We start from the raw sequence: 25,890 nt of genomic DNA, 5'->3' as shown, positions 1-25,890 counted from the left end.
TGGTCAGGGCAAGTCCCAGAGACCTGCTATAGGGGCTGTGACGTAGACAGGTAGCGTCTCTTATGAATCATAAAGCATGAAAACCAAGAAACACAAAACAAATTTAAGGTTGACTGACTTTAACCTCCAACAGCAGATGCTGCTTAAGCGTGCATTATTTGTATTTTTAATTGAATAGTTGCAGTCAGATCAGAATATTATTTTTAAAGATATTTTGCCTTGAGTATTGATTCTGAGTAAACATGTTGCTTGGTAACTGAAAACGTGAACTTGGAGTGCATTCAGGCATTCATAATTACTGTTGTGGTAACTTTTGAAGAACATGTGCGTGAGAAGAAATAGTTTGAAACAATATCTGGTGCTGAATTAATCAAATACACACGATTCCAAAAGCATTTCCAGTTTCACACAGCCTGTTTGGTAAACCTGCTTCTTTTAGCACCAACACCTCCTGAGCCAAACTGCATTTAATTCTGTGAGCAAAGTAAATTTTTCTTAGCCACGAACTTAAACCTATAAAAATGAGCAAAGTTAATTTTCTTTGTCACTGACCTGAACCAGAACAAAAGGTGAACCATGTTTTGCATTAAAGACCTTGTGTTCTATCCATTGATGTTTTAATACACCTGGTATAGAGAACAATGGATATTTGGAAGAGAATGTGACTTTTGAATGAAAAAGAACTAATAATACTCCCTGCCCTGTATGCATGTCCTTAGTTGGTCATCTTTGTGAAGAAGAAATCTTTCTTTTTGAGGTAACCTCGGCATTAACTTGGTGTGGTCACCCTGTTTTTCTTAGTCCACTCCTTAGCTGAAGTTGTCTTGGGATGGGAATGTTCTCCAGGCTTTTCCTGCAGATGAGACTGAAACAGGCAGACCATAGCTCCTGAGAGCTCCAGAGGAAATTAAAGGCTTGCAATGACTTCTTGAAAAGCATAGGTTGGTCTCATCCTTGGAGGCAGCCAAGGGTGAGATGTGGGGGAAGAGGTTGTAGATGACTGAGCTCCTCATTTATTTAAGGCTTGCCAGTCAATGCCAGAAGCTTATTTCAGCTGTTCAATGTGTTATCCATCTTATGACACTTTTATCCATGTGCATATATGAGTGCATATCATAAATTAGAAGAGTACTAATTATATATATATATATATATATATATATATATATATATATATATATATATATATATATATATATATATATATATATATAAAAAATTTAAAAAAAAATTATTGCATATGCTTCATGTGCAATGTGCCCTGCACATTGTAAATATTGACAAGATTTATGACTTTGCCATCTGGAAAACACATTCAGTTGAAAGTAAATCATTAACGAGATTGGCTGTTTAAAACGGCTGTCCACCAATGACAGTGTCCAGATCTCATACTGAAGCTGCCAGTGGTGATTTAGCTCATCCTTTATTGCAGAAGCATTTCATTAAAATTAAAGCATGTTGTGAATATTTTAATACATTTTCCACAAACCAGTCTGACAGATTTCATACTAGTGAAAATTGACATATTTTCTGCTGAACCTTGTGTCACATTCCTTCAATAAAGTCAAGGGTGATAATCTGTTTCTCCACTCAAAACCAATAACCTAAAAATGACACCATGACTGTTAAACCACAGCGGCTGCAACAAAGTCCCTTGTGCGTGTTTATTAGGGAGAAAAAGGAAGCTGTACATTGGTCTTTTGCATAAACATTTATATTTATGGATGGTGCATCCCCACTATATCAGACATTATTTGTTGAAATCAATCTGACTATGCTGTAGTTCAGTGCACTGAGAGAAATATCAGGGAACATATCCAGACCAGACAGATTCCTTATTCAGAGGACTGTTAATTGACTGTCAGACAACAGAGATAATGACCTCCCGGTGGATGTCCACCTGCCTGAGGGAGAATGTCTCTGAATAAAATGTCAAAATTGACACAAGGCGTTTGCTCCAATTTCACTGTTTGAAGAAAGCAGCAAAAAGAGGAGAGAAAGAGTTGCTGTGCATAACCATGCACACAAAATACATTCACAGAGATTGCTGGCATCAGTGCTAATTTGTTTCATGCCAAAAAGTTCAGAGAGACAAGTAATTCTGTGCACCTGTTCATTGTGGAAAGTGAGAAAAATCACAGTTACATGGTCCAAGAAACAGTCTGGCATACAAGCCCTTTACAACCAGCAGTTGTTATTGTTGGTGATAAAATAAATGAAGCAACCTTCCTTCTGTCTTCCATTTACAAAATAACTTATTTGTTCTTTGTGTCATTGTATTTTGGAGAGAACAACTTAAAATCATATTTAATTTCTTCAGAAAAAAAAGTTAAAATGTGTAATTCTGATCCAAACAAATTACTTTCCTTTTCAGCATGAACATTCTCATTGCAATAACAACACTTTCATCTGCAAATAAAGCAATGATTATAGGTAGACTGAATAAGTTTTTTTTTTTCTTTTGTTGTAACTTGTGGTAGCATCTCAGCTATACCTTACATCAAGTTTTTTTCAGTGTTACATAATGATTCCTTTGTGTAAATTGGTGGCTGCTTTCTGCTGAGATGTCTCAAAATAGATCAATAATACATGCATGCGAGAAGGAGTTAAATCCACAGCTTCGAGTGTTAGTCTAATTCTGTGGCTCTGGAGTGAGGTGTTGGTCTAAGTGACTATGTTAACAGTCTGTCGCTTCACAAAAGGGTGCCAGGCAAAGCCTCCATCACTGCAGAGTGAGTGCAGCTATTTTCTCTGAGCTTCCAGTTTTAGGGAGGAAGAGTGCTGCTAATACACAGTGAAATAGCAACATGTTGCTAAGGGATTCCCATGGGTGACCTTGTTCCTTTCTGACACTTTCCCTGTCATTACTTGCTGCAAAAATGTCAAGGTAGAATAAAAAGACAAAAAATGTATAATTAATATTTTTTTTTTAATTATTTGCTTTCTAAAGAGTATTTTTAATATGGAGCATAGAATAAACAAAAAGTATCAAATTAACCAAATTATATTCCTCATTGCCTTCTTCTGAGCTGGGTGTTAAAAAAACAAAAAGCAATAACTAAGTGGATAGATGAGGAGCTAAAATTGGCACTGTCACAGAAAAATGAGTCCTATTTCAGCAGCAGTGTTATCTGTGGATAGGAGGAATGAGAAACTTCTCTGATGTGACGGTCTCACTAACCGTCTCTGACAGGACCCAGGAAACTACAAAGACCTCACTGTGTTGCACTGCAGTGTGTTTATGTCACATTGCATGCATACATTTTTAAATTTACTTCTCTATTCTGGAGTTAGATATGCTGTGTAAGAGAAATTGTGGTATTTAGGACTGGTGGGCTGAATTTCCATACCTACAGTATTCCAAAAACCATTCCAGTGCCTTAACAAATAAATTCAGAAAAACTGAAAAAATCAAGTCAGGCAGATTTTAAACTTTAACATATTGTGAAAAAGTCTTCAAAAAGCTTTGCAAGCCCATATCTGTCAAAGAAGTCAAACTAAATTGCTACATAATAGCTCTTTTCACTTAAGAATGTGATTCAACTCAGGAACAAGACTTAAAAAATCTGAGTGACAAGAAATCAGAAGACATTACCAAAAACCTAACGAAAAGATTGAGAATATACTTTCAAAGTGTCAGTGCATGTCCTGACTTCTTACTGTTATTTTAGCATTTTTTACACAAGTCCACTTTGAATAACTTGTTCGAGTTTTTACAAATATGCGATTCAAGACAGAACAAGGCAAAACAGGAATTACTTGAGTTACTATAATTAATGTTTCAACCATTCACAGCTTCAGCAAATAAAAGTATCTTCAGACACAGGTGATTATTTCTGTAAAGCTGCTAGGTACAGGATTTGTCCTCTGTGTCTTATGTAAAGAATGATGCCTATAGTTATAAATGATGCATCTGCAGAGCTCCAAAGATAAGCAACAATAACCGAACATAGAGGTCGAGGATAACTAAATAAAATATACCAACATGTCATGAGTGGAAAAGAAAAAAAAAATATTTCAAACCTTAAAGACTCGGGAGGCGTATGAAAATGTTTCATTTTCTTTTTTTTTTTTTTTTTTACTCAATTTTTTCAGTTTTCAGGGATCAGTTAATCCAGTATATTTCTCCTCTTTAAGAAGAGGAGAAATCTGTTTGGTAGAGTTTTGTCTCAGTGCAAAAAAGATGAGGGAGAAACGAAGAAGAGAAATGATAAAAGAAAAATTCTTTGTCCGTCGTCAATCTTTCTCAAAGCTTCCTCTTCCCTTCACTCAAGAGATAAGGAAGCTGACAATGAAGCCATGTTTTCCAAACTCCTCATCATATTCTTCAATACATGAACTTTTTTTCCCACTTGTGTTTGACAGCTCTGAGAATCTCCCTCTGCATCAAGCTTTGCATGATCTTCCTTTGTTTTTACAAAGACATCTGGGAGTTAAAACCAGATGCAAATCCTCTTCAGATATCTTTTTTTGTTTCTGCATGAAAATCTGTGGTGTTTTGCTTAACAGGCTGTGTTATTGCACATGTCTGTGAAAGCTGTTTTTGTTGTCTTGTGCAAGGTGGATGCTGAGTTCATTGTGTATGAACTCAGCATTTATCAATGGCTACTTAGCAGCTTTAGATTCACTTTGTGCCATAAGAAGGCAGAAACGAAATAAATTCAGCTCAGACGAGCTTATTCTTTTTTTTCCAACGTGCAAGCAGTCAGAGAGAAAAACAATCTTCAATGTCTTTTTGGAGCACTTAGCACTTAGTTGGACAGCATTTTTTTATTATTCTTTTGAATTTGAATCCCATTTCATATTTCAAAATTTTTTGAAAGCCATAAAATAAAACTCTAAAGGTGAAAAGACTAAAATCAGACTGGAGAGGACACTTACTGGGGAAGTGGGAGTTTATCTAAATCATCTGAGGTTATTTTATCATTCAGACCTCATTTAATCGAGTAGTTGCCTGCTAACAACCCTCTAAAATCTGACAAAAAGAGCCCAAAGTGAAGCATTTCGGACTGAACTCCTGAGATATCTAAATGTGGTCATTTTTATAAGGACATGCAGATCATATAACTTTATTTTGAAATGTCTGTTTTATATGATGAAACTTTCCTTATATTATGAAATAGTTGTGCAAAATTCTTGATAATTCCCCAAAAAAGTTGCAGTTAAAACCAGATATTTACATTCACAATAAAAAAAAAATAGTCACAAAGCTCATTTTGTGTTTTAGAGTGTCTAAATTACTAATATATGACAAACAAAATGAAGGAAAACTATTGAAGTGTCTTAGAGATTTGTTCTTCAAACTAAGAAGTGACCTTCATCTTAGTGGCATTTTGTGGAATCACCTATTAAACTTTCTGGCTTGGATTAAATATTTCCGGTATCCTTCAACAAGTTTCCTGTGTAAACTTGCTCAAATTTAAAACAGAATTGTGTTTTATAGATGTTGCTATGTGCCACCTGAAATGTTTTTAGGTTTTGGCTGATTTTTCCTGCCCTTCTCTTGCTTATTGCAGGCAAAGTGTTGAACACAGACCTGCGCCACTACCTCAGTCTGCAGTTTCAGAAGGGCTCGCTCGACCACAAACTCCAGCAGATCATACGAGACAACCTCTACCTACGCACCATACCCTGTAAGTACCCCAAGCACGCTCCTACACAAGGCTCTTGAAACGCAGCTGCAGACCAGGCATGTGCATCCTAACCCACTTTCAGCATATGTATGCTTTTACGTAAAGCACCTTCTGGGAATATTGAAGATGCTGTGGGAAACAAGAATCTGTATTGGCACTCATTTTCCATTAAATAGTTCCACACATACGCAAAATCACAACCACTAACACACACACGTCACCCTGCATTGTTATCCACAGCTCCTTATGACGCACACTAAAAAGCACACACTTACACATCACTATAGCAACGCAGCCTCTTGAACCCCCATGCAACTTATTTATTTCTATAAGGTATCATCACAGTGATCAAAGTCACATTTTACCCATAAATAGCACTTCTTTTTTTTATGCCTGGCTGTCATTTTCTTTGCTGACTCTGTATTCTGTGCGGTCAACGCCATTTTTTCTTATTTGAGATCAATAATGAGAGGGCTAAATAAGGTTGAAATTGGGAACCGACAGAAGCGCTGCAAAGAATGGCAGCTGTGTTGTTGGCTGTAATTTATGCCTAATGAAAATGTGTTTGTAGTTTCCATTTGCTAAAGGTGTTGCAAAGCAACCATGGGGTTCCAATTTTTTTGAAATGAAACTTTCCTTTTCTCATCACAGTACATAGAAATACTGCTTGATGGCACAGTGTTTGGAGGGTCTAACAATATATACAATTCCCTTTTTCTTAGGGAAGAAAATTTTATCAGTAGAACACCGCAAATGGATGGAAAATGTATTACTTTCATCAAAAATACTGATCATGTTATTTTTCCAGGCTTTAGGGATGCAATATTTTAAAAGAAAATGAGTCATAGAAATCATCAGCATAAAGTGTAACATTGAAGTCCAAATGAACAGTTCCACTGGCTGAAACAATGAAAGTTATAGGGTATGATACATGCCCATTAACTGCTCCACATTTCAAATATTTTTAATAAGATTTTAAACTCAATTTTAAATTTGATTCCCGTTATAAGAGTAAAGAAAGAAAATAATCTACTTTCTGTTTCTAAATTCTAAATTCTAAGGATTTGTCCAGTCAAACCTGGACAAGTCCTTTTCATAGAAAAAAGACTTCCACAAGTATTTTGCACACCCCACATATTTCCAAGGTTTTAGGGAAGGTGGGCCATCTTTTGTACACAGTACTGTTACTGTAACTCATGCCTTTTCTGGACATTAAGATGCTATATTTATAACTTGTATGTACAAGTGTGAGATCTGTTGACAAAACAATCTTATTATGTTCCATTTATATATTTTTTTTCTCTTTTATTTTCCTAATAGAGAATTGTTTCTGCAAACACTGGTCACTTTCTTCCCCATCCTTGCTTTCTCTCCTTACCTTTTTGTTGTTTTCCTGTCTGTCCCCTTTGCCTTCGTATACCTGTGAGTCGTGTTCTGAGTTGTGTTGTTTCCTGGGGTGTTGGCTTTAAACTGAATAGTTATTGGATTTTTTCCTCTTAAAGCTCAGTTGCACAGGGAGTATTTTTGGACCAGTTACAGTGGTTGGACACAACATGATTACAGAGGGATTTCTCTGCCACTGCTGCTGCCTGTCATTCTCACCTCTTTAGTTTAAACACACCTGCACATACTGCCTTCTGTTGCTCATGTATCTCCTACTTCTAACATGGCTGTTCATTGCAATTGTGGCCTCTAACCACTATTCATCAGCAGCCTTCAGTGGGCTAACTCCACAAGTCTGGCTCTCTAATCCCCTGCTTCAATTATTGTCTTAATGAGCAAGAGAAGGGGACTTGCACAGTGACGGCACCTCCATCATTGTACTCCCCGCTTTCAATCTTCCATACATCTCTGTTTCAGTTTCACTGTTTCTTTCTGTGACTTCTACCTCTGAATTATATATTAAATACAAGTAACTAGAAAAATATGGTGCTTTTATTTGCATAAAGCACTAATAACTGTTTAAAGAGACAAAAGATTACACGAATGAGATTGTAGACATATTTTAAGGTTGAGTGTATTCCACCTTCCAAAGTCATTATGTGGCGATATCAGAAGCATCACCTCCTCCACAACTGATGTGGCCTGATATTGCATCCTACTTACAATCACATAAACACACTATACAACTGCATACTTGGTAAAAAGATAGAATACCCTCATTTATTGGCTTTTATGTCACAAGCTTAATGGAATGATCTCTTCATATTGTCAATTAATTGGTTCTAAAATGAATTACATCTCTAAATTATGTATTAAACAAAAGGAAAGCAGAAATAGAAAAGGGTGTGAAAAGTTAATCCTGAAAGGCCACCACCAGGTTCTGCTGATCAGATTTACTTGATTGATCATCTTGATCACCTCAAAAATAAATTTACTGCTCTAAAACATGGAGATCTGTTCAAAAACAAGGCTGAAAGGAAATTAGTAACTTCCCTAAATTAATACTTGTGAGTGCCCTTCAAGCTAGGATTTCCACACAACTGGAATTCAATCATTCCAAAGAGAGAGTATTTATTTACAGGAGGAAACCATTTGCCGAACTTGCCCCAGAGTGGACATCAGATGTGCAATGGTCAGAAAAACTCAACACAAGATAAAACAGGACAAGGGCTTCCTCCCAGACTCTATAGGCTTCAGTTACCACATAAAATATTAAAGTTAATCGTAGAAGAGATAGAGAAAGGCTGAACTAGTGCTCAGCCTTTGCCAGAAAAATAACAAAATCTGATACCTAGAAAGGATGATGGCATGACTGAGATTTGGAACATTAAATATAAATAAATCAAATTGTTCTTTGATCAAAGGTTGGCACTGCTATCAACTAAATCCTAATTATGCAAGCAAAATAAAACCTTTAAAAACTGAAATAGGACTGAAGCGTTATGATAGCCTGCCTAGTTAAAGGCTAGGCAGGCTTTGACTATACACAGACGTTGTGTATAAGCTAACGTCTGGTAGTGAAGCAAAAATGTGAAAGACAGAAAAAGTCACAACTCTTTCAGGTTATCATGGCTAACAGTGGTTCTTCAAGTTACTAAATTAAAGATGTATTTATTTTTTTACATCCAGATTTTTGTAAACATATTCCAAACTAAGCTGTTTTGTTCTTGTGAAGTTGAGGCCTAAGTTATTTTAGAAACTGACAACAAGTTATATCATGTTTATCATGTTCTGATATTTGAAATTCTCAACATGACATTGAAAATATTTCCTTTTCATTGTAAGTGTATCACTTTGCTTATGCAGAAATGCAAATTAGGCTTTTATGTCATCTACTGTATCTTTGAAGTGAGGTTTATTATCAGAGTATTCTCATCTGCACCTGAAAGTGACATTGGCCATGCACTGTCAGGAGTCCTCAGGATCACATTCAAACCCACTTAGTAATCCCTCAAGTACATATTTTAACATCAAGTCTCTTAAGAATATTTCAAAAAGCTAAATTTACTCTCAATATTTTAATGTACAGCACATAAATGGATGGGTTTTATAGCAAAAGTGTTCTAATGGACGACCCCTTAAAGGTTGTTGGATGACATTGTTTAAATTTGCTTAATCATATAGGGCATTTATAAAGGCACACCTGCCATATCAACACTAGTGGGAAGCAGACACACTTGCATGCCGTAAAATCTCTGGACAATTACCAGCTCTTGTCACTAAAACGCTTGCTGTGCGTTCTTCAAACTTTACACTTGGGAACAGACTGAGCAAACCCAACTCTCATTAGTCTTATGCAGACATCTGGTTTTTGAATATTTCAGAAGCGTGTATAGAAAGTGACCAATGCTTAAATTTGAACAGATGGTGCCAGCCCTGGCTACTGATTCTATTCTGACAGAGTGATATTTGGTTGATTTTGACCTATGAGTTTTAGCTGTTGTTTGGTTAAATATTCACATTACATTTTGAATCTAAATGTGAAACTCAGTAGTTTATGTAACAATACATTTTGACATGTGTAACCACATGACAGCTTCTCCATTAATCCGTTTACCATATTGAAGAGTTCTAAAGCAGACTAATTGCAGAAAATGTTTGCAATTTTATGGCTTTGAGAGGTTTGAGTTCAAATCTGTCAGACTTTCCAGTTCATTGAGAATTAATGCTCATGGCTGTGTTGACTGTAGAAAAGAAAAAAATCGAATGAAACAGTAACAAGTATCCGTGAGTGACGAGCTGGCAGCAGTGGAGTGGACTAATACAGCCTCAAGACAAGTCACTCTTTGGAAAATGGGGGTGTTGGTTGCTACATTCAACTCTCAAAACTCAATCCCTCTCATGCTTGGCAGTCATTTTGCTCTTGCAGGAAAAAGGCCCAACTTCACATCTTTCGTGTGCTGAAGCTCGAGTGGTCATTTTCTCGTTGTGACAAATCAATACCTGTCTGTCTTCTTTAGAGGTATTAAAGGCAGGTTCAGGGAGTCATGGACTGCCGTTATATTGCAAAGTCCTAGCCAAAGCAATTCACACAGTTTGTCGAAAATGAAAACTGATAATAAACAAGCCGATGTGAAGATGGATTTAACCTCAAATGTTTGTGACAATCATGCAGACAGCAAGAGGATTAGCAGGGTTGGTGTGTGTCGCTGTGCCAGTGGTCCACTTTACACACTGTCGTCCTCTCATATCACTGTAACATATCTCTGTCTGTGTTGGTGTTCTACCGACACCATAGGGTCAGTTCTGCTGAACCAAAGTCCTAGTTAATGTCTTTCTGGCTTTTACATCAAGATTGAAACACTAAATAAGACTATTCAGTAAGAAGCAACATTGTGCATTCAGTGAGTCAGTGATAAAGAAGAAGTCTACTCTGCAAAAACACAAAACATTATCAAGGATTTTTGTCTAGTTTCTAGTTCAAATATCTTAATGCACTTGAAATAAGATAAAACTAGCTTACAAGTAACTTTTCTGCAATATAGGAGCTTATTTTCAGTAAAAAATTCTTGAACATTGTTTCAATTCTTGTCAGATTTTTTCACTTGTATAATGGAAAATAGCTTGTTATATGTGGAATAATATGTCAGTGGAACTAGTGCTATTTATTGTCAAGCAATTATTGACTTAAAACAAGTTCTTGTATGTGAATGAAACGTTACTTGTAACTTAGTTTTGTCTAATTAAAAAAAATGGTAAGATTTAGTGTTTTTGCAGTGTAATACTGTCCATATGTGGCAAATTGTTAGCTTGATGCGAATGGGATCAGATTCATGTATTCCGACCAGAAGAGGGCAAAAAGAGGAGGATTATTTAGAAACTGGGAGCACACAAGGTCACATGCAGTCGTTTGGCTGCCCACTGTGATAAGAGATTGGTGTGAAGAGTTTAACCTCAAAATAACTCATTCACTTAAACAAACTGCACTAGTGCAACTGCTCAGCAGTACTGGGAAAATCACATCAAACAGTCATACATCTTTATGCTAAGATCACTCTCCTGATGAAATGGAGAGCTGCATATACAGTATAATTTCCTCATCTCCTTTATTTCTTGTCTTCCCTTTCTTATTTGATAATTATTGCAGCCTATCATGAAAGAAGACTATTGTATATGGTATATATGTCAAATAAATCACATTTCTGGTTAAAAATAAAAGGAATCTAATCTACAGGACAACATTGAGATGTTGAATGTCTTGACAATGGCTTTCTTGTTTTTTCAGAAAAAGTCGTTTAAAAAAGACCATCTGAACTTCTTTCTAATTTTTTCAGCATCAAAGTCCTGAGTCTCTATTTCTGAAGTACCATCATGAAACTGTGCACAAATCCCACATGTTAAATTTATTGCCTGCCTCTTCTGACTGACTGGCTCTGATGTTCCTGTTTTGACATTCTCTCAGTGCAGATAGTTATAAAAGATTGCAGTGAAACCTTTCAGGGCCAAAGTGACATATATTTTGAAATCATTGGTATGTTTTTCATGAATAAGTTCAAGTATTTTCTTTTATGTTCATAAGTGATGGTGGGTTTGATAGAATGAAATGGTGTCTTGATTTTGTGGACTGCCAACTTGGTTTCAGTTGTATTTCTACTAAAGTTCATGTTAGTTCATGTTTTTCTGATAATCCCCCATGTTGGCTTGTATTGTTTTCACACATCATTATCATCAGTCAGATCTCCTGAGCTTTAGTATTCCTCTGCTCAAAACCATTCTGCTTATTACCTGATCTGTAAGCTATTCCAGTAATCACTCCTCGTCATTATTTACACTGCAAAAATTCTGAATCTTACCAAATATTTTTGGTCTAGTTTCTTATACAAACATAACTAACTTACAGAAAACTTTTCAGCACAATAAGTGAGCTTAAGTATGAATTATCCTTAATATTGATGAAAAAGTACTAGTTATAAGTGAAGTAACCTGCCAGTGGAACAAAACATTTTAACTTACAATATGGAAATAATGTCCTGTTCCTTTGGCAGATTAATTCACTTCATTTTCATCGATATTAAGGAATTAATGACTTAAAACAAGCTCCTATATCGTGCTGAAAAGGTACTTGTAGGTTAGTTTTGTCTTATTTCAAGTTTATTATTTAAGCTGAAAACTAGAACATAAATACTTGGTAAGATTTTGCATTTCTGCAGTGTAATCACTTAGTTTGCCCTTGATTTTTTGTTGTTCACCCATGCTTCATTTTCTTTTAGTTTGTTAAGTGCCTGATTTCTCAATAACTCCTTACCACCATGAAAATGTAGCCAAGGCCTGAATCCAAACAATCATGAAAATCACAAATATGTCAAATATGTAATTAGAGTGCAGTTTTTGAAAAAAAATATTTTTTTCTTTCTAGTACCCAGGAGATCTGCGAGCTGGAAAACTTCCGATCAGAGTTTAAATTTATTTCCAAGCCTCATCATTATTGTACGGATAACTGCCAACCACTGTTTTACTTCAAAACCACTGGATTTTGAGGTATCCAACCAGTTTGGATACCTCAAAAATAAAACATGAAACATAACATTTCTTTAGCAGGTTCTTTGAAAAGACAAGTTAGCTTTGCCCATCTGTTTCCAGTGTTTATGCAGATGAAAACAGGTAAGTTTCCACACATAACAGTGATCTCCAGACATGAATTTCACTGATCTTGATTAACTCAAGAGGAGCTACACTGAAACATTACCCGATGAGTCCACCACCATGCATAATGAAAATATTTCTTCTTTTTGATGTCCCACCTGCACATTCGGCTCCCTTTGTCTCGCAGTAACACTCTATTGACACATAAATTGAGTTTTTTGTGATTTAAAGAAACACTCTGGAATATTTTGCCTCAAAATCCAATTGTACTAAGGTGAAAGTATGACAGCATGTTTAAAATGCCATTTCAAAGTGTGCTACTTTTATGTTGCCCTCACCAACAACTCTACAAAGAGAAGCTTATGGTAAATATCAGTTTGACATTTAGGAAGATTTCTGGGGTAGATTTTTGACAGATACATAACTGCTTGACAAGTAATTGGCCTATTAGAGGCATTTTGAGGTACCTTAGTTATCACCAGAAGAAAAACAAGTTGTTAATGAGAGGCATTCTTTCACACAAAGTAAAATTACCTGCTTTTACTAAGATAAACTTTGAACGAAAGTGTTAGGGATTTTGTATGCCTGTGTGGTTTTTGTTTTTTTTTTTTTTGTTTTTTTTCTGCTGCTCTGTACCTGAGCAGAGGAGCTGTCACAGTCCAATTAGGGACAAAATGTAAGAGGAAAAAAATAAAAGAAAGCAGCAACATAAAGTTGGTTAATAGGCCATCGAGCCTCCAGAAGTCTGTTCACTGCTAATTGGCACAAACTCTATACTTTTCCAAAAAATCAACTTTAGAGATGCTGCTGCTTCTTTCAGTGAGATTTCAAAATAGTTGCATCATAAGCCTTGAATGCCACTTAAGGTTATATCAATAAAAAAGTGTTATCAAAAAAAATCTTTGTTGCATGAGGAGAATATAAAATTGCAGCTTATTGCCACCTACATGTTCTTAACATGTTTTAGAAATGAACATAAGAGAATATTCAGACTAGATAAAATTCTTTCATATACCAGAAATTCATAATAAGAATAGAGATTTTGACTGATCAGCTCTGGTTTCCTTTCATGTTTTCAGTTCCACAGACCAGTTGTTGCATTTATATATTTACCAGAATATGCGCCTTATCTAGACAGCAGTAAATATGTTGATAAGTGAAAAAAAGATAAGCTATAACTCATATTTTTCTGAATTCACCACACTCGGATGACAATCAATGTTTTGCAAGCCTTTGTGCCATGAAATCACTGAAGGATGAGCTTTTAAAATTTAGATAAGAGCCTATTCACACCGGATCAAGACTGACTGGTGATCTCCAAGGGCCAAGTGACTATTTTGTCCTCACTGGCCTGCACCAAGTTTGGAAATTCTTCCTCAAGGCAAATGATAATCAATGTCTCAGTCATCTTGTGCAATAACTGTGGCATCCCAAGGTGCATCTGTTTATGAGATTGAAAACAGGTCAGTTGCCAAAATCCAAACTTCATAATTTCATCCTGATTAATGTGAGCTGATCACACCAAGGCCACATTGTCATCAACATTCCAACTTTAGCAAATGTTATAAACCTATTGTTTTGTTTTTTTTCCTGTCATCATTCTCCTTTTTTTTCAATCTATATTTATTGGCATACAGGCAATGGATGTTAATTTTTCTAATGCTTAGTGAGATCCACGAGCAACTCAGTGTGTATAATGGTCTTGGAGTGCCGCTTTCCCAGTGTGGGTAGAAGCAATGTTATCAGATCTGCTTTTGATGGTAAGTTGACCCAACAATGGCTTAGGACCTGAGTCACAAATTATGGATTAGCTACCACTGCTGCAGACTCCATCCTGCTTCCCTAAATATGCTGATGTAATGAACCTCATTGGTCTTACTACATTTTAATACATTTGGGGTTTTTATGGTCTTATGGAAGACCCCTTTGAACCATCCATGTTCTGGCTGATGTTCTGTATCATTTTGTGTGACAGGAGGCTTAAACACAGCAAGATGGAAAGGGGAAGATCACAATTTCATTGTTCAAGCATTTAAAAACAAAAATATAAAGGTTTGTTTATTTCCAGGCTTGAGCAAACTCATTGTTCAATGTCAACAGAATTTAAAATGAATGACTACACAAGGGAACACTGAAACTTTTGGCTCAATCAAGTGTTTGTTGTTGTTTCTAATGAAAAAAGAAAAAAAAATGGAGTAAAAATCAAGGCCGTAGCAATATTGCTTACTTACTCCATTGTGCAAAATATTGTCTGCAAAATTAATTTGAGCCAAAATAAATACAGCTATGCTGAATTTAGTGACATCAAGAGGAAGCCTCTGCAAAGGAAGTGACATGCTTGCATTTCTTAATAATTCAAGCTAAATGAAGTAAAGAAGCTCAAATGAAGGGTTTAAACAAAGCATAGAGAAATTGTTTATTTCTGTGTGCACTGTTCTGCTTCCCTTGCAAAAAACAACAACAAAAAAATCTGACAACATCTGAATGGTGTTGATTCCTCCCATCAACAGTAATGTAATCTGTGGCTTCACCGGGGAACAAAAGCTGCTCGCAGAATACCTTCATGTCATTTGTATTCAGGTTACTCTTTATGATACTGAATGAACCTCAATCACACCAGGAGGTTACACAAATCATTACTTCATCACACTTCTCATCTATAATTAACACAACTGTTTTCTGATTTTAGCTGTTGCGACATACAGTATATCGAGATCAATAATTTGTAAAAACGACAGTCACTCACAGGAGATGAAAAAATCCAGGTCTGTTGGTGTTCCACAGGGCTTTATGAGCTGTCAGTTTTTTTACAATATGCCATCAAACTCCAAGAATGTCTGTCTAAAATGAAACGCTGAGTCCATCCACTAGAGATTTGGACACCACTGATCTGCAAAACAAGATGTGACCTTGTATTTACTGTGCATGCAGAACAACAACGAAAACGCAAGTCTTATCTCTGCAGAGACGAAGTACAAGAATATATAAGTGTTTGATTTTCTGGAATTTTTGGCTGTTAAAAGTGTTTGGATCTGAGTGACTGGTTTTATGAAAATAGCACAATCTCTGCATCTTACAGCTGCATTATTGAATGGTCTCTTGTCTGCACTTCCATTTCTTATATGAAAACATGTCAAGAACTGCATGTTTATCTGTGTCTCATCTTTATGCTTTTCCAGGCACCACACGGCTTCCTCGAGAGGGGGAAGTGCCTGGAGTGGACTACAACTTCATCAGTGTTGGAGACTTCAGGATCCTGGAGGAAAGTGGGCTCCTTCTGGAGAGTGGGACCTATGATGGTATGTATATATGTTCGGTGTGAGAAACCTTCTAATTTAAGTTATGGCATAGATTTATACATTTTATGTAATTCAACATGGTTAAATGTGGCAGACGTTTTAAAAACTATGAATTAGCAGTCCAGACACCCACATCCCCAAGATGATGATGCATTATGTTGACATGGAGCATGGTTCATAAAATATGTGGACATCTATCCATTAAATTGCTTTCCAATTTGTAATTGAAGAAAAGGCTACTCTGGTTTTAAGAAATTTGCATTGCGTTTGAGCGGCTCTATTTCAGAATTTATAGTGTAATAAAAGTGGGACTAAACTTTTGTATCCTGACAACAGAACTATTCAATTAAATTCAAGAATTTTTAAGTAGTGACCAATTTTCAGTCCCAATTTGGAGCAACAATTAGTTGATTTGAGTGAAGTCAGATCGACTCAGCTGCAGTTCTTTTTTTGGCTGTCAGTGAATTACTTTTTCTTTTTTCTCTTTTTCTTTGAATTTAATGTGTTGATAATTATTTTTCTTAAAGTAATTATGCACAGATTACACAAAAGGTACATCAAAGCTACACTATACTTTTAAGTCATGAAATCAGTCTTAACCACTGAAATAAGTGGAAAGTATACCACCTTAGTTGGCTGTCTAAAGGTGTTTGCTACAACCCTCAGTCCTGTCCCAGTTCTTTCAGTAATTGCTTGGAGAAGGACAGAGACACCTGGAAGTATTTTGTGAACAGGACTTTGGGCATTGACACTGAGCAGAGACTGTGTCTGTCAGCGAATCGAATCCTTTGCTAAATCAAAGGATGATAAAGGGCCTCATCTAATAGCTAGGAAGCTATCTAGTCTTTTCCAAATTAGGTGTTGCAGTCACTTCTGCTGCTAAAACTACTGATATATATGTAGGAGAAGATAAAACAGCTGCAACTTTATTATAATTAAAATAATTGGAAATGGCATCCCATAAAGCAATGATCTTTCTTTCTGAGCATCACTCTGTTATCAGACATTTTTTTTCTCTCCATTTCTCAGGTTCTCTGTGGCTTTCTCACAACCCCACATTCACAGATGATGACACAGTGCGAGAGTAAACAAGTCTTCTTCTCTCAGTTGTTTTCACCCTTTCTCCCCTTCCAGTCATAACCCCAAGGCAAACACGATAGTTGTCAACAGCACTGCATGACCTCTGTAAAATCTCTGCGACAGCGCGGGTGAAATATTTTAATATGATGAAAGTGTTGTGCTGGTGGAACAATAATTTCTGCCAACAGCATAAGAAGATGTTTGTTGCATGTTAATCAAAACTATCTAATGAAGGTAAAATGGAATCAAAGAGGTGCAAATGGAAAAGTTATTTCATTTTTTTTGGATGTAACATCATGCACACCTGCTTCTATTTCCACAGTATCCTAACAGGCCTGTGACCCACATGCTCATATATTGTTTTAAGCCCTTATCTTTATATTTATTATCTGTGTCAGCATGTTCAAGTGAAAATTTGATCCATAAACTATTAACATTCAGTCGACAAGGTGTGGATATGCAAGCAGATGTAGCACCTGCTGGTGACCTTCTGTAAACCAGCCAACCTCTTGATCCCACCGGCTGTTTACACAGGCACACATCAGGACACACTTGCGTTCTTACTTTCAAGTCATGCTTTATTCATGGGGTAAATCAGCAGCCTTATTTTTCTCCCTCGCTGACAAACACAACCAGTATGCTTAGTTCATCATCAGACGTCCAAAACATCAGCTCTCAGAGCGGTACCCCATATTTTTCACCTTAAGCTGTTTATACATGTTTATAAGGCAGCACTTTGATGAGGTAAACACAATATACAGTTTTGTGTGAAAGTATTCATATCCTTTTTTTTTTTTTTTCAGAAAACAACCACCAAGTTAAATCTATTTCTCATGATATACCAACACAAAGTTTTTCTTTTTTTTTTTTTTTTTTTTTTTTTTTTCTTTTAAAAATAAACATCTAGAAAGTGATTGGATGTTGAGCTTCTTTGAATTTCTACTTTAAATTCTTGGCACAGATTCTCAATTGGAGTTAGGTTCAAATTTTGGCTGAGTCATTCTAACACATTAGTATGATTTGGTCTAAACCAGAGGTGTTAAACTCATTTTCATTGTAGGCCTATAAAAATGATGCTCATGTATGTCCTCTAGGCCTGCTGTGGCAGAATGTATTAATAAAACTACCACTTAAACTGTTAATTCGAAGTACTCTGTATTACATTCTGTATTCAGTGTATTCAATTTAAGGCATTGTATCTTAAAAGTTAACAACATTCATTGAGGTATTTACAGTAAAGAGTACAAAACCAGGGATATTTTATGTTACACTGTCTCGTTCATAATCTTTTATTTTAATAGAATTGAACATGTGCTTTTTCTCAGGATTCAAATGTCTTGGAAAGTCAGATGGTCTCACTGTATTTCTTTCATAAAGGAACTGGAAAGGAGGATTTATCTCATTGCACAATGATTATGGCAATGACACAATAATCTTCCCATTCTCTTTAAGCTCATTCTTCTTGGAGGCAAATCCAAGCTGCTGTGAAATGGGAGAGGATTTTTCCAGAAGTCTGTGGGGGGAAACCTCCGGTTGCATCAAAATGTACTTTTACTGCACTGTTCTATCATATCCTATCTTTTGCTGCTTATAAGTTATGAAATTAAAAGATAAAGTTTAATCCTTTTCCAAAGTGAAGGAGCTTCACAGATAAAATCAGTTAGGTGCTTGATGTGAATAGCTGCATTTCTTCTTCTGTGTATTTCTGAATCTCTACCAGTTTATATATAAAGATAAAATGACCAGTGGGGCGATCGGCCAATTTTAAAAGGGAGTATAATGTGTTTTCCAGCCGCGTAGTCATTTTATAGTACAATTAAGTAACCACATTACATTCAGTGACTAAAACACATTACATTTATCAAACATTATAACATAATCATAAATCCATGTTTACATTTGAGTAAATCATCTAAAAATTCAAATATCAGCAGCTGACAGTCCAGCAAGAAGATGTTACTCTAACTGGAGCCAGGAGGGTTTCCACCTTTGTAAAATGTTGACATTAGGCAGAGGCAGAGACATTGAGAGCAAACAGCAGACAAGCATACAGTAGCTGAATTGAAAGGATGCTGAGCTTCTCTAACTCCAGTGAAAGCAGAGCAAGCAGGACTGGCTGGTTGTGAGGAGACGTGTGGATTAGCCCTGAAAAGTGAGGAGATTTTGGTACAGTATCCCTGTGAGGGAATACTCTGGTAGCAGTTACCCCTTTCTCTACCCTTACTCATAAGCCCAGTCAGCAGAAGGCACTGCCCAGCTTCTGTGGAAGACAGTGTTGATCTCCCAGCTGCACAGGGAACTTAAAGAGGAGCTGGAAGTAATCGGACCGGGGAATGGGATTTATTCCATTTAGCAGTGCTTGAAGTGTGGCCCATTTTTCTGTGAAAAGGGAGGAATAAACAAGGACATTTGTTCCTTTTTATGGCTCACATGGGCTTCAGTCCTTCATTGAAGAGCTCATGAATTACCTTCAGTTTATTAGTGTACAGTAAGTGAGTTGTGCTCAAGGTACTGAGCTAATGGGATTCTTAGCTAATCATAATGCTTCCACTAATAGTCCCAAATGGCTTGCCTGAATGCTGATTATGTTAATGGATCTTGCACAGATTTTTTTTCTCCATTTTAAAATATTTTATTGCAGTCATGTCACATGTGATTTTCATCCTTCTTTGTCAATGATCCTTTCATAAATGGTCCTATTAACTCTACCTTTTCTGTGAAACACAGTAATCTTCACAAAATTAATGTGTGTAATTTCACAAGCACGCTTGGATGAAGCGTTTGATAAGCCATTACATTTCAAGTCTGCTAGTTTAAGTGATTTTAATGTAAATAACCCAAACAATATCACTGGTGATCAAACAACAGATCTGTCTCTTGATTTATCTTTAACAGACATTTCAGGTGAAGATAGATTCTTGACCTTTACTGTTTCACTTTAAAAGATAAAAGATGATATTTTGTACAAATTTAAGTCTAATATTAAATAATAGAACATAAAGATTTAATAGTTCCCTTAAAATGCATGAAAATGCCGCATAGGCTCTTTTTCTAGTCAAGACTTAAGCTGACTAATATTTAGATGTCAAGAAGAAGGCTCTGTCTAAGGGGCTGATTCAGAAATGATGACATAGTTATAATATGTGAAAAGATAATATGGGAAAGAGAAGAGACACAAAGAATCCATCCATAATCTCATCAGCATCTGCTTAAAGCAAAAGGCAAAATGTTCTTTAGGTCCAACACAGGCTGTAGTATCAATTGCCCAAGGAACTGGCAGGATCCCAAAAAACAGGCAGCTTCCTTGTCGACCATCCCTTTGCCTGAGACATGTCTGGCCACAGATGACAGCACTGCTTCTGGGGGCCAACAGAGGTCACTTTCAGAAAGGAAAGCATCACTGGTTTTGTTTGCTTCGGATTGGAATATCTGGAGGTTCTTCACTCTTCATGTGAAATGAGAGTGTTAATGCAAAGTAATGTCTGAACATTACTTCATTCAGTAATGTTTGCGTACATTACTGAATGAAGTAAAGAAAATACTAAAGATGTGAAAATTCCCAGAGACGTGTGTCAGTATGGTTGCTTTGGCTTCTTGCTATTTTGAAATTTGTTTTTGTGCTCAGCAAAGAAACCTTCTCATGTCAAACAAGCTGAGGTGAGTATGCAAATCCACTCAATTCAAATCTGCCTTAACGACTCGTCCGGGCTTTCTCCGATTTATATCAATTTCTCTGGTAGAATTTCTACTGAGTCAATCAGCGAACAGAAGGAGTTGTGAACAATAACGTTGATTCTCTGAATTGTTTTAGAATCTTTTTATACATGTAGATTTAGCAATGGTAGTGACACTTCTCTCTTTGCAGTGGAGGATGATTGTTCACAGCATAGGCAATTTCTGGTGTGGTTCATATGTCTTGCATACATTACAGCCAAACATTAGCGATTGGGTAAAATTTATTCCTTGAACAGAGACCATTCCTCCAGAAAGCAATTGTTTGTCAATACATGAGAGGCAAGATCCTCTGTGCAGAGCAAAGTGTAGACCAATGGGCAGGTTTTAAGGTGAAGTAAAATGAATTTGACATCAAACAGCCAACGAGCAAAAGAATGAACAGAACAGACTTGAAAATTTCACTAATGTGACATTTTCCCTATTTTCCTTGACCCAAACAAATTGTCTGTTGAAAGCTGTTCTACATTTTGAATGTAAAATGGTAACATCATCATCATTAATAATCGAGGAAAACATAACATTGGGATTTTATTGTCTAAAATTGTGAAAATAACATTTACTGCACCACACATTCATCTTATTATACAGCTTTGTACCTTTGCATAAATATTCAAAAGATCTACTTTTATGTCCATGCAGTTATGGATAAGTTGCTAACTTTGGAAAGGCTAGTTGAGCTGAAGGCTCTCATACTTTCTGGCAAGGAGAATTGGAAGCCATCTGTGCCAGGGACTCACAGCGGGACTTTCTGACGGTCCCTCTGAACTAAGCCAGTGGACCATAACTGACTAGTCCTGCTAGTCCTGATGAAGACTAACGGCACAGCTGACAGGGAAAACTGACATTCATTCATTCACTGATCTCTACACTGATTTATTAAGTTAAGTTAATGCTGACTAAAACTGTACGAGTTACATTGCTCAATTAGTGAAATTAATGAAACCTAAAACATTTTGGGGCAATGATATCGCAAAAAATATATAGATATATTTTTTAAGTAAGGAGAACTAATCGGGTTTTACTGTGTAATTTGCTGCAAAGAAATCCAAACATTTTCCCAAATGGACGTCTATTCCAATCGAGTTGCTTTGGAGCCCCTGTGGCGTTAATGAGTCACACTTTTATGAGACAGAATAAAGGAAAGGAGATTAAATTGGATTTGAATGTGAATAGAGCATTAGGTCATAGTTGCATGGTTGTTTGACTGTGTATTTGTATAGTCTGTCTGATTGTAGCAAGATGAAGGATCTCATGACCTTGTGCAGCCTCTACAGAGTGTCAATGACGCCAGGAATCTTTTCAATTCCACTAGCTGAGCCCACGACCATGAAATGGCTTGCACACTCTTTGAAAGAGTCGGCTCACTCTTCCCCCGGCTCATCAACCTTGTGACACGAGGTTCACAAGTACCGCCGGACAAGCTTCCTGGGCTCATCTGCTTATGAGGCTTGGCATCATTTGTAAAGGGAAATGGTGCCACAAATCTTCACTGACACACTGCTTTCACACACTTCTCTATATGCAGCCCACATTTATCAGGGGCCAAGACACATGTTTGTAAGTAATTAATCACAGAGGTAGCGTCTGGCTGATGAATGTCAGCGTGCAGTGGCAGACAGGCAGGGATTAGACAGCACACCCAATCTCTACCCACTATCGTTATGCAACTCCTGTTAATGAAGCCATCTTTGACAAATGCGGATGAGTGTCATTTAGTAAACACAGAGTTGCATGTCAACAGAGGAGGGGCTGGCTTTCATCCAGCCTCTCTCTCCTCCTCAATCTTCCTCCTGCTTTGAAGGGAGATCGGCAATCGTTGCATTAACCTAGTTCGCTTTGTATTGTCGTTAGCATGCCTGCCGAGATGAGGCCGGGTTCAAGATGAGCTTACTTATCAGAAAAGCAGTTGTGGTGTCGGTGTTAGTGCTATAAAGCTGCTGGAATGATTGTGATGTTGTCCTCAGAGCTCTCTGTTCTTTGCACTTTATGCTGATGCCAGCTTTCTTTTCTTTTCCCTCATGCTATAAAAAGATCTAGAGTTGATAAATGCTGCTTCCACAAAAACAGCATTTGTTATGTTGCTGCGTTAAAACTTAAGTACATCAAAAGTACAGCGTATCACAGCTCCTTCACAACTGGGAGTAACTTAAAGTATGATCAAGTTGATGGCAACTAATTAAATTGCCAGAGATTCCCATTTCCCTGTGGTATTTCTCTACATATTTTAATTAATCCAATTATGTTCCTTGTTTTAGCCGAGATTGCTTATTGTAAGAACTATGTAAATATTTTATCTTCCAAATGGATTGCCAGAAAATAATCTGGTGGTTTTAGAGTAAACACATCTGACAGAGCAATGCTTAAAAAAAACAAATAATCATAATAAATGGTCTGAGTATAAATTAGTGGGCACATTATTTATAATCTTAATGGAGGTGGAATAATTACTTATTCTGTGCCGAAATTGCATTCCACACACTGCTCACCAGCCCATAGATAGATGGATCAGCCCACGAGTTAAATGAGAAAATAATTTAACAAAGTTTTGCACTTCATCCCCTTCTCTTTAAGGGTGCTGTGATCTCTTTGGATATTTATGCTCAGTATACACAAGGTCTTTCTTCATCAAGGAAAAAACATGAAGTGAGAGATAGATAATTGCTGTATTCAATGATCAGTGTAATTAGTTGCTGGCAAATTCCAAGTGAAGTGATTTTAATGTTACATGAGTCATGACCGCCCTGTGGTGCAGTTATTGAGGGAAACAAAGCAGAAGGTTAAGAGACGTGAAAATCATGCAGAGGAGGAAGTATAAGGAATAAGGAACTTGGGAGTCTGAGGTACTGCTGTGTGACATTTTGAAAATATAATCAGCTTATTTGATTAATGTTAGATGTACTGGTTTATATCTCACCTGTCATTGACAAGTAAATATACCACAAATATTTTTTTTAGCATTTGCTTTTTTGTTGATTAGAGCTCCAAATTCTGTATTTTTATTGTTTCATCTTTCTTTCTTTATTCATTCATAAGGTAACTACTATGGGACCCCCAAGCCTCCAGCAGAGCCCAACCTGGTGCAGCCTGACCTGGTGGATCAGGTGCTGTTTGATGAGGACTTCAGCGGCGAGGTTCCCAGGAAGCGCACCACCTCAGTCAGTAAGATGGATAGGAAGGATAGCGCCGTACCTGAGGAGGAGGATGATGATGAGAGGCCCCCGCTGGTTAATGGATTGCCTGGTCAGTTCATTTCAAAGCACAGCATGTTATATTAAACAGCAGTTATTCCACCATTGTCTTCTTATTGTTACAAAGATAGGTTTTTGTAACTATTTTTCTTTCACATTTTTAAATGTCTGCTGTGTGTTCGACTGAACTCGGTTCAGTATCATCATCAATTCACATTGGACTGTAAGTTGCCTTTTTCAAAAAATGCATCGTGAAGAGGAAAAAAAACATATAAATTGCATTTATTTGGAAAGTTTACAACATTGGTAATTTGGTGACATGTTGGGTTCAGGTACCAGCTTTTCAATGAACTTATGGAAACTGTCAACCAAAGCTTGGAGGTCTGCTGGCAGTTTCTGACACACTGATGTCCTTTCTCTAAGTCAGTGTGGTCAGTCATGTCTCCACTCTGCAATTTGCTGTTGGGGAGGAACAGGGATGCATGCATTGTAAATCCAGAGTGATACTGCTTTACGCATTGATTAAAGTGGCAACACCAAGTAGATTCACCTGCAAAGACATTTCTATTCATCCCTTGGCAACTTCCAGGCATAACTCTTGGCTCTTCCAGAAGCACATCTTCTTTTCAACTTGTTAAGGAAAGTGCCTGTAAATGGTAATGTTTATACTTTATTCCTTGGCTCTTGTCCGTCAGTGTGAATTAATATTTCACAAGGTGTGTTGTAAGATCGCACCTGAGTACAAGTTGAAGGACTACCATAAAAGAAAGTCAGGAAAATAGATTAACTTTATAAAACTCAGTGGGGGCGTGCTGTGGTGGCATGGGGGATAGCACTACCCACATTTCGAGGCCTTGAATCCTCTTCACGGCCGTTACTGGTTCGACTCCCAGACCTGACGATATTCTTTGCATATCATCCCCCCTCTTCTTACCACCTTCCTGTCAGCATACTGTCATGTAAGGGACACTAGAGCCCGCAAAAAGCCCCCTGGTGGGGAAAAAAAAAAAAAAAGCTCAGTGGACAATGTTTGGGATTCTTGTTTAACTTCATTGTTGTTTTGTCAAAAAATATACATGTTTTGTGGACTTGGATTAAGTTAAAACAGATGCGAGAAAAAATAGAATTTAGGTTTCTTTATCAAAATTGTGTGCCTCTTTCATTTTGTTGAAAAGATGTGGTGAAAAGGCATTTCACGAGATCTCCCAACATCAAACTGTGACGGTAACTCTAAAGGCCCTCTGGCAAAGCACTGCTCAGTCGGAGTGAGCCTGACTTGTCTAGCGGAAAGTAGGAACAGCTTGGGGAACTGGTAAAAGTGAACAACAAACAAAATTGCTCTCAGACAGACAGCAACTCTAAGATACTTACTCTTCAAACATTAACTGTATAATTCTACAGGTTCTCTAAAACACAGTTTGATGTTTATAAAATATTAATTCAAATAGTAAAACACAAAAGGACAGGCTGGGTTCAGTGGAAACTCAAATTTACACATTGATTAAACTTGATTAAAACGTTCCTCTAACAAAGAACTTGTTGAATTTTTCAGTTTTATTTGTTAATTGGTTTCAGCGACAACAGCAAAAGCTCAATTAGAAAGTCAGATCTCTAAATAAACAAGAAATAAATATTCTTTGGGAAAAATATGATTTGTGCATCTCTACACCTAACAAAGCTGTTGCTGTGTCCAGCCAGTTCACTTTTTCATAGGTCACCTTGACAGAGACTTGGAGTTCAATCAGCTCAGCTCCTCGTCTCTCCAGAGAGTAAATCTCCCCTTAAAGCTTTCAAGGAGAAAACTCCTGTGACAGAAATAGGTTACATGCTTTGTAACATACCTGGCCTTTTTTTGTGAGAGAATTGGGGTGAACATTGAATCAAGTCCAAGCTGAAAATAAGAATGAAACATTGTTTTGACAGAAACTG

The 25,890-nt window shown here is 36.8% G+C and overlaps 1 protein-coding gene across 2 annotated transcripts in view; it reads left to right on the top strand.

The window, feature by feature from the left end:
• Window positions 1-25,890, top strand: part of LOC129372795 (membrane-associated guanylate kinase, WW and PDZ domain-containing protein 3) — a 133,103-nt gene that overhangs the window by 79,748 nt on the left and 27,465 nt on the right. For both annotated transcript variants that reach the window (XM_055050301.1, XM_055050303.1), the window contains exons 2-4: window positions 5,517-5,633; window positions 15,839-15,958; window positions 23,807-24,013. In XM_055050301.1, the coding sequence (XP_054906276.1) occupies window positions 5,517-5,633; window positions 15,839-15,958; window positions 23,807-24,013 (444 nt within the window). The remainder of the gene's footprint in view (window positions 1-5,516; window positions 5,634-15,838; window positions 15,959-23,806; window positions 24,014-25,890) is intronic.

Source organism: Poeciliopsis prolifica, unplaced genomic scaffold, assembly GCF_027474105.1.
Source record: "Poeciliopsis prolifica strain line A6 unplaced genomic scaffold, Auburn_PproV2 SCAFFOLD030, whole genome shotgun sequence".
NCBI classification, from domain to species: Eukaryota; Metazoa; Chordata; class Actinopteri; order Cyprinodontiformes; family Poeciliidae; genus Poeciliopsis; species Poeciliopsis prolifica.
The sequence above is the reverse complement of the archived record's forward strand: the minus strand, read 5'-3'. Positions and strand labels throughout refer to the sequence as shown.